At 37.5% G+C, this 13,400-nt stretch overlaps 1 protein-coding gene across 1 annotated transcript in view; it reads left to right on the plus strand.

Annotated features, from left to right (window-relative positions):
• The window catches only part of NOX4 (NADPH oxidase 4), a 160,696-nt gene that overhangs the window by 20,196 nt on the left and 127,100 nt on the right, over nucleotides 1-13,400 (plus strand). Inside the window, exons 3-4 of the mRNA XM_032397656.1 lie at nucleotides 7,184-7,294; nucleotides 8,893-8,977. Coding sequence (XP_032253547.1) covers nucleotides 7,184-7,294; nucleotides 8,893-8,977 — 196 coding nt within the window. The remainder of the gene's footprint in view (nucleotides 1-7,183; nucleotides 7,295-8,892; nucleotides 8,978-13,400) is intronic.

Consider the following 13,400-nt stretch of genomic DNA (forward strand, 5'->3'; position numbering starts at 1 on the left):
TGTTTTTAAGACTCATTAAGTGCAATCCTGCCTGTATGAAATACCTATCATATTCTAAATTCATATCCCTGTTATATATTAATGGTACACACTGAAATTTAAGTTAGGATCACAAGTTTGATTTATAGGGATAGGAAAACTAAACAGTTCTGATTTTCTGCCATGGACCCTTTTGGTGATTATAAAGACAATAAAAAGTGCTTACTATTGCTTTGGAAAATTGTATGGACTACTTTACGGGGTTGTCTCTTTTTGCTCATGTATCTGTCTCACTTCTACTTTTCTTTGACTTTCATTGCTAAAAGCATATTTTCCCCAAGGAGTATTTTTTTCAAAATAACTTTCACTATTAATGAGCGTGCACTTTTGAGGTCCCCAACAATAAGAGGCATTTTGGGCATTGCCCCCTTAGCAGTGCTTTTGGGGAGAAAACAATAAATAGGTAAAATATTACAATATAATATGTAAAGTACTCTAAAGGAAATGTGGAGGTTGAAAGAGGTAGAATGGCATCACAAATAGAAGGAATGACATGAGCTAGGGATAGGGAATGGAGATATGTGGTAAAATCTTAGAAGAAGAGCTGATTAATCTTGGTAATGCATCCAGGAGCTGCATTAAATATAAAAGGATAGCCAATTGGCCCTATGGCATCATCAATTTGGCTTATTTACAGACTTTTAATATAAGTTGGTATAAAAAGAGGGCTGGATTAGATGACTTATACAATCTCATCAAAGAGCTACAGTGGCCCTGAGGATTTTCTTCAACTGGGTGGTGTGTAGTTCCCTAGAGTAAATCCTAGTCTCCAGAATGGTGGCAGTTGGGGAAATGGAGGCAGAGTTGCTATTCTTGGGCAATATGGTTGACAGAGCAGGTCTGAGTCTAACCCTAGATGTAAACTAGATTTCTTGGGTGATCACTTTTGGTCTTGATTATTTTTTTCTTAATTTTCCAAAATGAGGACACTGAAGGATCATCTCATAGGCTCATTCATTCATTCATCTGCCCTATGTTTATTGAACACCCACTAATTGCTTAGAACTTTCCTTGAGATCTTTAGATACGGACAAGTGCAATAAAGCTCAGCTCCCATAGCTGCAGCTAGAATCTTAATTCTTCAGAGCTGAGGATGGAAAGACAGTCTAGGAAAAAGTTATTTGCAGAAAGGTGTGCTTTAAGAACATTTACATTCTAAAACTAGAGCAGGTTTGTGGATGGCCAGGGGCCAGGATTATGATAATAGCTTCTGCTGACTTTTTACTAGATGCTGGGCACTGCACTAGGTACTATACTCAATACTCACAATAACCCGTTTAGGTTGATGTATTGTTTTTATTTTATAGATGAGGAAAATGAAACATGGTAAGAAAATACATCAGGCCACACAGCTCTAAAGGTGCTTTAAACTCAGGTTTGTTTGACTTTGAAGTTCATTCTAAAACAGCGATTGCCAAGCCTGGGTGAACCTCCTGGGACCCCCTCTCCAGAACTAAGGAATAAAAATTTCAGGAAGTACAACAGAGATGTGTTTATTTTTAAATAGTCCATCAAGTGATTTCAGTGTGCAGTCAGAGTAGGAAAATTTTCTGCAAAGAGTTACACGAAATGACAGGGAAATATACTGGTTGGATAACAGATAAGCAAATGAAAGAGTAAGGAAGTATTATGGTTTGAAAAGTGTGCTAGGCAAGATGTCTGGATTCACGTCTGTTCTGGGGAGTGACATGTTCTTAGAAAATGTCAGATAACCTGGAGGCGGGCCTGGGTTCTAGCCCCTGTTTCTTTCCAAAGCAGCATTGTGAATAGTGGCAAAAAGATGGTTGGACTGGATGATGTGTAAAGCCCCATGATAGAGCTACAGTGCTGTGGCTATACAACATGTAAGAATTAAGGGTTGTGTAGGCTTCATTTGGTTTGATTAAAAAGAGTCAACAAAACTGACCTTAATGAGTACAAATTTACATAGTTTTAGACAAAACACAAAATACCAAATCAGAATATAAAATAATTTGTTATAAACCTCTATGGTAATTTTTATTTTTTTTCCTGCAAATAGTTGACTAATTGTTGACTCACTGAGAGGTAGCTACAGAAAAATGACCAGTTACTGAAACTTACTTTTAATACTTCGCCGGCTTTACAAATCCCTTTGAGCAATAGTGTTGCATAGATATTTACATGTAGAATGTCATATTTCCTCAAAATTTTTGAGAAAATTCCCATTTGAGAGCAAAATGTTCATTTGAAAGTTTATTTACTGGAAAAGGTAGTTTGCAGGTCAACAATTTCAATAGGATTTTGTTACACTTTAATAGCATTGTCAAAAACTTAGATGAAGATGTGGAAAACGTGAATGTAAAATTTTTAGCTAAAGCAAAATTAAGAAGGAAAAATGTCAGAATCTAGGGTTTATACCCAATATAATCGAATAGGCTAAAGCCAATCCGTTCTTGCATTGCACCTGCTATCTCTCACCTTCATTGTTTTTTTCCACTGTAGGATAGGGATCATTGCTCGGTAGCAACTTACTCATGTGAGAAAATCTCTATGTTGCTAACTTAAGATGAGCCATTATGTAACAGAGTTGCCCTATAAATTAGCACAGTCTTGGAATTAGCGGAGATCATGGGCTTTGTGAGGGAGATGATGCTCTTCAGTACTGCCTGCTACTATTAGTCTATATTTATTAATATCTTGAGGATGTGCTGAATTCTGGCAGAATTGGGAAAGGTCATAGAGATGAGGGGGAGTCTAACGATTATTTCAAGAATTTCAGAGGCAACTGATTGTGTTTTGCAAGAAGAAAACAAGATTGGATTAGCAAATCATTGTTCTTTTATTTTCAGTTTAGGAATATTATTATCTAGAGCTGCCTGGTGGGTGGAAGTTACAGAGACGCAGACTTCGTGCTACTGTAAGAAAGCAAAACAAGTTTTTGATGGTGGAAGAGGCTGCTATCTCAGGAAAAAATCAACAGAGGGTGGATTACCTTTGGTTAGGGCAGTCATAGAAGGGGTTAGACTCTGGGTGGATGGTGGGATGTGGAGAGGCCCTTTTAGTTCTCCAAGTTCAGAGGTATATGTATTGGTAAATTACTTGGCAAAATAAACTTACTGATAAGTACAATATTTAGTCAACACTGGATCCTTTCTGTATGTAAGACTCAGTCATAATTACCATAAAATGCAATCCTTGTCTCAAACGACATTTTTGTGATGATTAACTACACAAAGTAATGTAATTGCCCAAATTACTCTCTTCCAATTTGTTCTCCATACTTGATTCAGAGTAATCATTAGCAAATACTAATCTCTTTATACCACTTCTCTGCTTAAAACACATTCATTCTGCCCTGATTTTAGAATAAAGACCTGCATTCTTAATGTGACCTACACAATCCAGCAGGTCTACCCCTTCTCCAGTCTTCTGTTGTAATCACCCTCCATTTCCAATCCAACCACACTGACCTACTATTAAATTCTCATATATACACCATGCTCCCATTTGTTGCATCAGTTCTCATGCTGTTTTTTTTTTTTTTCTGTATGGATGTCTTTCTCATTTTTGGATGACTTGTACTCTCACCCTCAAAATCTCAGTTCACTTTTCACTTAATCAGGGAAGCCTTCCTGACCTTCTTATTTAGCTTTCATTTCCTGTTACACATGCTTGTGCTCTGTATTTCTCATTCACAGCATTGATCATTGTTAGAATTTACATTTGATTATGTAGCTATTTGATTAGTATCTGTTTCCCCTACTGGAATATAAAGATACTAAGGAATAGACGTTCTCTGTTTTTCATTCACCATTGAACTCCCAGTGCCTTGGGATGTGTGCGTATCACAATAAATATATATTGAATGAATAATGTAAGTGGGGCTTCCTGCAGAAGTACAGAGGAGAACATTCAGAGAAGGGATGTGATACAGTGACCTCAAGGCAATAAATTAATTTTATATAGTGCTTGCATATTTTAGACTGGTTTTACTTTTCACAAAAGTTCTAAGAACTAGGATTATTGTATCATAGCATATTATATTAATTTTACAGATAAGAACATTTATCCCTCTTAATTTTACAGAAAAGGACAGTTAACTAGCTCAAGATGAATAGTTATTAAGTAGCAGATTTAAGATAAGAAACCATGTGTTTGAGATTTTAGGAAAATTACCACGCACTTGTTATACACAGATGTTATATTCTTTTATAACTTGCTTCAAATGGCATATGCTCTTATGATGTTCTTTAGGATTGCATTAGTTCAGTTTGCTCTAACAAAATACTGTAGACCAGGTGGCTAAGAGAACATTTATTTCAGTTTTGGAGGCTGGGAAGTCTCAGATCAAAGTGCCAGCAGATTTGATGTCTGATGAGAGCCCTTTTCCTGGTTTGCAGGGCCATTTTCTTGCTGTGTCCTGACATGGAGTCTATGGAGAGCTGTGGTCTCTTCCTCTTCTTACAAGAGCACTAATCCCACAATGGGGGCCCTACTCTCATAATCTTATCTAAACACAATTACCTACCCAAAGCTCTCAAATACTATGACATTAGATTTCTCCCTTCCTTCCTTCTTCTTGTTTTCTTTTTAAGATTTTATTTATTTATTTGTCAGAGAGAGAGAGGGAGAGAGAGAGAACAAGCAGGGGGAGCGGCAGGCAGAGGGAGAAGCAGGCTCCCCGCCGAACAAGGAGCCTGATGCGGGGCTCGATCCCAGGACTCTGGGATCATGACCTGAGCCAAAGGCAGATGCTTCCGACTGAGCCACCCAGGCATCCCTTTCTTCTTCCTTCCTTCCTTCCTTCATTCCTTTTTCTTCCTTTTCTTTTCGTTTCGTTTTCTTTCTCTTTCTTTCTTTCTTTCTTTCTTTCTTTCTTTCTTTCTTTCTTTCTCTCTCTCTCTCTCTCTCTTCCTTCCTTCCTTCCTTCCTTCCTTCCTTTCTTTCTTTCTTTCTCCCTCTTTCTTTCCTTTCCTTTCTTGACATTAGATTTCATCATATGAATTTCGGGGGGAACAGACATTCAGTCCATAAAAAGGAGTAAGCTATGTTTTATTTGTATATACTCATCTAAAATGTATTTATAGTTTTAAAATTACATATGGAATTCTCAATTATGTTTTAGAGACCTTGACAGGTAGGATTCTAAACGTGAAAGTAACACTGCCATCTGGTGACAACAAACTCGAATGAAGTTGGAAAAGTAGAGCAGCGGTTAAGTGCTCTAGGAATGGTAACACGAGTCAGAGTCACAGAGTGGACCTGGCCACATAACTTGGGGCGGTCCTTTGTTTTCAGTAAACATTTGAGGGAGCAGATTCTTACAATGGTCATGCATTAAGAGGGACTAAATAAAACAAATGCTCTTCGCCGTAGGATGTTACCCATGTAGTAAGTAGATCATGTGGTTTCCTGTGCTTGCGCCACTTGACTGCGATCTGTCTCCATGTTCCTCACTCTCTCCGTTGCTTCAGAATGAGGGAGTTTTGTACTCTGATAACCTAGTAAAGAGAAGTTTTCATCTTAGTTGAAAAAACTAAAACTAAAAAATTCAGGAACAAACATACATGAGGAAATGAGTCCTTGGTAAAATTTCCGGGTAGATTTTATAGCATTGTTAAGGAAGAAGTGGTATGCCAAGATAAACTCCATCTATCCTAAGGGGACACTTAAAGCCACTTTGAGTTAAATTACTATGTGATTTAATGTAAGCACAACAATAAAACACTTCCAGACACGATATATTGTTGAACTACAAAAGAAAATTGGATAATTTATTTGTATCTTTTAAGTCCTACACTTATATGATAGATTTTAGCTGATAAATTTTAAGTGAATTATTGTCCTGGTACATTAAAATTGCAGATAAAATTATCATCTAAAATCCCTTGAGCTAAAATTTTCTTATCATGTGCACATGCCAGATCAGAGATAACAATTACTCTATTTCTCTGGAGGCCTAAATAACAAAAACCCATCACTCTGAAATGATAATAACTTTGCTGAGTGAGGTGAGAATATTATATTTAACGTTTTTTTAGATAGTCTAGAGGGGCTTATTTCTATTTGTCTAATTACTAGTATATTCATTGTAATATATCCCTAAGGTTTTCTAATTCATGGTGTAGAAATAGCCTAACTGGAAATATTAATTACTTTTTATATAAGTCAATGAAAATTATTGCTTGCCTGACATGACTTATTACCCTGTCTCCCCTTCAGGAACAATACTTCATGTGCTGACAACAAACATTTTGTAACAGAGTTGCTATTTTGCCAAGAGTTAAGTTGGAAATCTCAGGAGCATAAATAATTTTAAGATAAGAAAAGCATCTGACTTATACATATTTCTTAGTCAATATCCTTAAAATAAAGTCCTTTTATGTTTATTTTAGGACAAGAGTGCAGATACCCCTTCTCTTGTTTTCATGTGATACACTATTTATATGAAGAATGTAGGTAGTACCAGACAATAGCAGATGACAATCTAGCAGGAGTTCGATTTAAAATTAGTTGCCAGAAAGTATGGCCTCAACACCGAGGGTTCTGATTCTTTGAAAAAAGCATTGCACAATGTGGTTATGATTATCTTTGTACGGGGCACAGCTGATCTGGATCCCTCCTAGTTTTGGGTCACAGAAGAACTCTAGAGGCACAGTGCTTAAGGTAAAACCTGAAAGATGGGTAGAGTCAGTAAGGTAAAGAGCTGAAAGGCAGGCAGGCAATGGTTTGGAAGGGGGTTGTGTGGTCAGAAGGTTCTAGAAAGAACACAAATGAAAAAGCTTTATTTGAAATTTTTGGCACCTTATCGGTGAAAAGAGGATTCAACTGCACCAGTGTGGAGGTACCTTATAATACACCAAGGCTCTGGAGGGCCCCTTCATACCCATAACAGTATAGTGGGGCCACAACAAGAAATTGACTTCACACCAGAAAAATGTACTCAAGTGTTTATAACACTAGTGGAAATGAGGGGAGAGTAAGTTATATGGCAGTGCAGAGCAGACAGAGACCAGTTTCTTTTAGGGGTTTTTGGTGAGAGGGAAGTAGACAGTTGTTCCAGATTCTCGAAGAAGTTGGCACTTTGCCATGATCCTTCAAGGAGAAGCAGGATGAGGTCTGCAGCAAGTCTGTAGTCTGTTTTTGCCTTGACTGTGTTTTGACTCTTGCCTTATTTGTTCAGCTAGGATTGTGTCTAAGCAGAGCCTCAGCATCTGTTCTTAACCTCAACTGCAGCCTTATCCTTTTACCCATGTGCCGGATGCTCCTGGCTTACCTACGAGGATCCCAGAAGGTAAGAACAAAAAATCCTAGTCACAGATTCCAGGATAAAAAATCAAGTGCAACAGTGGCATGTTAGTACTACTGAGTTTTCATGGTCTGACCTTCTAATAGACTGATTTCTATCATCTGCTGTCAGCTACCAGATGATAGTAAAGACCATGTCACCTGTCAAGATGATCAGTGAGCTCTTCTGCAATGCTAGACAGAGGCAGTGGATAATAGAAATGGCTATTAATAGTGATATCAGGTGCTGGGCTAAGCACTCCACAGATGTAAGTGTGAATCCTCCCAATGATTCTGCAGGTCTTGTAGATGAAGAACTGAGGCACAGAGAGGTTAAGTAACTTGACCAATGTCATGAGACTAGCAAAATGGCAGAGCTAAGATCAGTCCCAGTTCTGAGATTTTTCCACTATACTACTATGCCTCATTGAGAGCCTGTGTTTTCATTTAGTTAAGTCCAGGTGAGCAAACTAGAAACTAGAGCCCTGTGGACTTTCATCAAAATATACAGTGTCTACTGGTGTTGGTGGCGATTTATCTCCTTTTCAAATACATGCGTGTTTTAAGCTATGTAATAGTCTTGGAGATGTCTTGATTAAGATGTGATGTCATGTGTGATGTTGTAAAATGAAGGTTGTAAGGAAACAGTAAAGCACTTTGGAAATTAAAACTCAACAAATTATTTTTTGTCTTCAGTTATCCTGGTGTGTTTGTGTTTCTTTTCTTTGTTGAAATAATAAGGCATTTCTGGATCAATATTGATACTTTAAAAGAAGTTGTTAATATGAGGTCACTTTGATGTTCTGTGTGGTTCATATGAGGAGATTTACTGCAGTAAAACTTCTCAACCTTTTCATGTAATTATATTTAGAAACTCTTTGCTTTTAATGCAGTAATTTGTGGAAATAACTCTTTCTCTAGGTTGCCTACCATTGTAAAATGCTAGGTTTTGATGCCTATGGCTGGCTATTGGCTTGGTGTGAAGAAAGAGAAGATAAACGGCAGGAAATGAAAAGTGCCCACCTAAGTCTCTCAGTATTTAAATAAGTCTTAAAGAACGGTCCCCTGATGTGAAACATAGGTATTCAAAGATGCTTGACATTCTATTTTTTTATAAGATCAAGAAGGCATTTAAAACCGTAGATGGAATTGCTTCATTTAAAAATCATCTTATTTTTTGACTACAAAAGGAAATTATATATATTGTACAACTCAAACATTCCAGAAATATGTAAAGTAATCAGTGAAAGTTTCTCCTAATATTACTGTGCTGTAACAACCACAGATTAGTTTGGGGTAAATGCCTTCAGATTTGCATAGAATGCCATTAATTTTAAACACTATAGGACTATAGTTTATGTGTTATCACTTTTACCTAGCCATATATCTGACACATCTTTCCATATCAGTAAGTCTTCTCACATTCTCTGTAATGGTTTGGGTGTTCTACTGACTAGATATATCATAATTCATCTCACCAACTTTTAATTCCTAGGCCTCTGCCGTATTTCTAAATCTTTGATATTATGAACAATGCTATAGTGAAAAACTTTGTACACATATCTTATTTCCTGCTTCATTTTCACCATACTGAATTTTATTTAGGTTCCAAGCAGGAGAACCAGAAGATTGTTGGATAAAAGCAGAACATTCCATATAACCTGTGGTGTGACTATATGTATTTTTTCAGGTGAGAAAACAAAAAGATATGAAAATATTATGTTAGAACACATTTTATAAATGGTATTTTTGTTGTTCTGTAAATTATTTGCTGTCACCTACTTGTGATTTTCTCATCACATACCTTAATTTTCTCTTCCATGTGTTTAAAGAGAGTTGCCTAATTGTGCTATAGAAAATGAGTGTATCTTACACATTATGTATGTAGTTTTCACATTATCATGTATGAGAGTTGGCTCTCAAGCTGTTAATAATTGTTTCCTACAAGTAAATACTTTCATTTAGAAAGACTAAAAGAAATAAAATAAAAATTTTTAAGGTTTAAAAATAAAGATATGATAGGGCTTTAAATGCATACAAATTACAATGTGAAATGTACATTCATAGAATGTGATTCCATTTAAAAGTATATTTGATAAATGTTTCTTTGATATGAATACTTGGTATTAAATATCAAATGTTTGTGGAAATTTATCCTGTTCAGTTTCAAGTTAAAATATCAAATGACTGAGGGTTCTGGGCGGGGGGGGATGGGTTAGCCTGGTGATGGGTATTAAAGAGGGCACGTACTGAATGAAGCACTGGGTGTTACACGCAAACGATGAATCATGGAAGCTACATCAAAAACTAATGATGTAATGTATGGTGATTAACATAACATAATAAAAAAAGAGAAAAAGAAGAAAAAAGAAAAAAAATATCAAGTGAGAATCTTTTGTTTTTTAAAAGAGTCATTTTAAAGTAAGTTTTTATCCTGAATATTTATGTGGTATTTTTCAAGTTTTGGAACAGAAAGTGATAAACATATTAATTAAGTACTTGGACTTTGGAGGCAGGGTTGTGTAGGATCTATCTCCAACTGCCCTTCTACCTTACTATGTGACATAAGCTCTCTGGTCTTTGATTTGTTGTTGTTTTAATCATAAAGTGATTGACAGTAGCACCTGCCTCATGGTTTGAAGACTAAAATGAGACCGCCCATAGGAAGATTTTAGGGTGAAATTAGTTATAATTTACAATCTCAGGTGTTAATTATCTCAGTGGCATAGCACCTGACATTTCTCTCTGGTCATGACTTGATAGGGCAGACCTGTTTTGACACCAGGGACATTTGGTCTGGATATGTATGTATGACTATTTTGAATCAGACATGTTTTGGTGCAGCTACTATTAAGAGGTCATTAAGCTCTCTGCTTTTAAAAAGTTGCCAAGTACTGTTGAAACAGGCATCTGCACTGTTTTGTCCCTGGACATTTTATTGGTGGGTCCCACATCTGCAGGCGAGAGATGGGGAGAGGCTCGGGTAGGATTAGGACTCCATACCACTCAAGAGGCTGGGGATGGAGTAAGAGTCCAGGATGAGATGAGGACCAAGGGTGTGGCTGGGGTCAGGGCTGGGTTAGAACAGAGGGAGTGAAAGGTCAGGAAAGCAGGAGGGTCTGGGGATGTGGACACATTTGTAACTTGGTTGTTCTAAACTGCAGTTGTGTCCAAATATTCTGGTTTAGTTGGAGAACAATGAAGAGACTGAGATCTTGTAGAGTCTTGCCATGAATGAACACGCATTCCCAGACTGTTTGCATTTTGCCACTCACTAGTTGTCTGACCTTAGCTGGGTGACCTCTTCTAACCTTCGTTTTCTTCTCTGTGAAATAGGGATGTTTCTATCCACTTCATTGTTTTGTTGAGAGAATTAAATCAGAAAATCTATTCAAAATATCTGGCCTGGCTTTCTCCCTGCTGCCCGAAATTAGAAGCCCCAATTTCTTTTGACCTGAAAGGTCATTTAAAGAAGGTGAATGTATCCCTTAAGGGTGTATCTCAGACAACTGATACCTAGGGCTTTTTTTCAGGAGAATTCAGAAAGAAGGAACCACAAAGCATGTAGTTAACACATAAACCTTAATTTAAAATGAAGGGATTTTTTAAACTTACACATTTCAGACATGATAAAGCTAGAGGACACAGACAGTTTTGCTTAAATAATGTTTTATGCCTATGCCATAGACAAGTTTCACCTGGACAGCCTCTTAAAAATTTCCTTAGAACTCTGTCCTTGCTTGTTAGTTAACCAACTTCTAAATTCCTGTCCACTTTTTTATTTATTTATTTATTTTTTACACTTTTTAAAAATTTTATTATGTTATGTTAATCACCATGCATTACATCATTAGCTTTTAATGTAGTGTTCCATGATCCATTGTTTGCATATAACATCCACTGCTCCATTCAGTACATGCCCTCTTTAATACCCATCACCAGGCTAACCCATCCTCCCACCTCCCTCCCCTCTAGAACCCTCAGTTGGTTTCTCAGAGTCCATAGTCTCTCATGGTTCATCTCCCCCTCCGATCTCCCCACCCTTCATTTTTCCCTTCCTACTATTTTCTTTTTTTTTAACATATAATGTATTATTTGTTTCAGAGGTACAGGTCTGTGATTCAACAGTCTTAGACAATTCACAGCACTCACCATAGCACATACCTTCCCCAATGTCTATCACCCAGCCACCCCATCCCTCCCACCCCCCACCACTCCAGCAACCCTCAGTTTGTTTCCTGAGATTAAGAATTCTTCATATCATATGATACATGCCTTTCTCTGATTGACTTATTTCGTTCAGCATAACACCCTCCAGTTCTATCCACATCCTTGCAAATGGCAAGATTTCATTCCTTTTGATGGCTGCATAATAATCCATGGTATATATATATATATACCACCTCTTCTTTATCCATTCATCTGTCGATGGAATTCTTGGCTCTTTCTATAGTTTGGCTATTGTGGACAAGCTGCTATAAACATCGGGGTGCACATACCCCTTCGGATCCCTACATTTGTATCTTTGGGGTAAATACCCAGTAGCGCAATTGCTGGGTCGTAGGGCAGCTCTATTTTCAACTTTCTGAGGAATCTCTGTACTGTTTTCCAGAGTGGCTGCACCAGCTTGCATTCCCACCAACAGTGTAGGAGGGTTCCCCTTTCTCCGCATCCTCGCCAACATCTGTCATTTCCTGACTTGTTAATTTTAGCCATTCTGACTGGTGTGAGATGGTATCTCATTGAGGTTTTGATTTGGATTTCCCTGATGACAAGTGATGTTGAGCACTTTTTCATGTGTCTGTGGCCATTTGGATGTCTTCTTTGGAAAAATGTCTGTTCATGTCTTCTGCCCATTTCTTGATTGGATCATTTGTTCTTTGGATGTTGAGTTTAAGACGTTCTTTATAGATTTTGGATACTAGCCCTTTATCTGATATATCATTTGCAAATATCTTCTCCCATTCTGCTGGTTGTCTTTTGGTTTTGTTGACTGTTTCTTTTGCTGTGCAAAAGCTTTTTATCTTGATGAAGTGCCAATAGTTCATTTTTGCCCTTGCTTCCCTTGCCCTTGGCGATGTCTCCAGGAAGAAGTTGCTGCGCCTGAGGTCAAAGAGGTTGCTGCCTGTGTTCTCCTTTAGGATTTTGATGGACTCCTGTTTCACATTGAGGTCTTTCAACCATTTGGAGTCTATTTTTGTGTGTGGTGTAAGGAAATGGTCCAGTTTCATTCTTCTGCATGTGGCTGTCCAATTTTCCCAACACCATTTGTTGAAAAGACTGTCTTTTTGCCATTAGACATTCTTTCCTGCTTTGTCGAAGATGAGTTGACCATAGAGTTGAGGGTCCATTTCTGGGCTCTCTATTCTGTTCCATTGATCGATGTGTCTGTTTTGTGCCAGTACCATACTGTCTTGATGATTGCAGCTTTGTAATAGAGCTTGAAGTCGGGAATTGTGATGCCACCAGCTTTGGTTTTCTTTTTCAATATTCCTCTGGCTCTTCGGGGTCTTTTCTGGTTCCATACAAATTTTAGGATTATTTCTTCCATTTCTTTGAAGAAAGTGGATGGTATTTTGATGGGGATTGCATTGAATGTGGAGATTGCTCTAGGTAGCATTGACATCTTCACAATATTTGTTCTTCCAATCCATGAGCATGGAATGTTTTTCCATTTCTTTGTTTCTTCCTCAATTTCTTTCATGAGTATTTTATAGTTTTCTGGGTAGATATTCTTTGCCACTTTGGTTAGATTTATTCCTAGGTAGCTTATGGTTTTGAGTGCAATTGTAAATGGGATTGACTCCTTAATTTCTCTTTCTTCTGTCCTGTTGGTGTATAGGAATGCCACTGATTTCTGTGCATTGATTTTATATCCTGCCACTTTACTGAATTCCTGTATGAGTTCTAGCAGTTTTGGGGTGGAGTCTTTCATCTGCAAAGAGTGAGAGTTTGACTTCTTTGCTGATTTGGATGCCTTTTATTTTTTTTTGTTGTCTGATTGCTGTGGCTAGGACTTCTAGTACTATGTTGAATAGCAGTGGTGATAGTGGACATCCCTGCCGTGTTCCTGACCTTAGGGGGAAAGCTCTCAGTTTTTCCCCATTGAGAAT

Source organism: Phoca vitulina, unplaced genomic scaffold (genome assembly GCF_004348235.1).
Source record: "Phoca vitulina isolate PV1807 unplaced genomic scaffold, GSC_HSeal_1.0 scaffold101, whole genome shotgun sequence".
Lineage (NCBI taxonomy): Eukaryota > Metazoa > Chordata > Mammalia > Carnivora > Phocidae > Phoca > Phoca vitulina.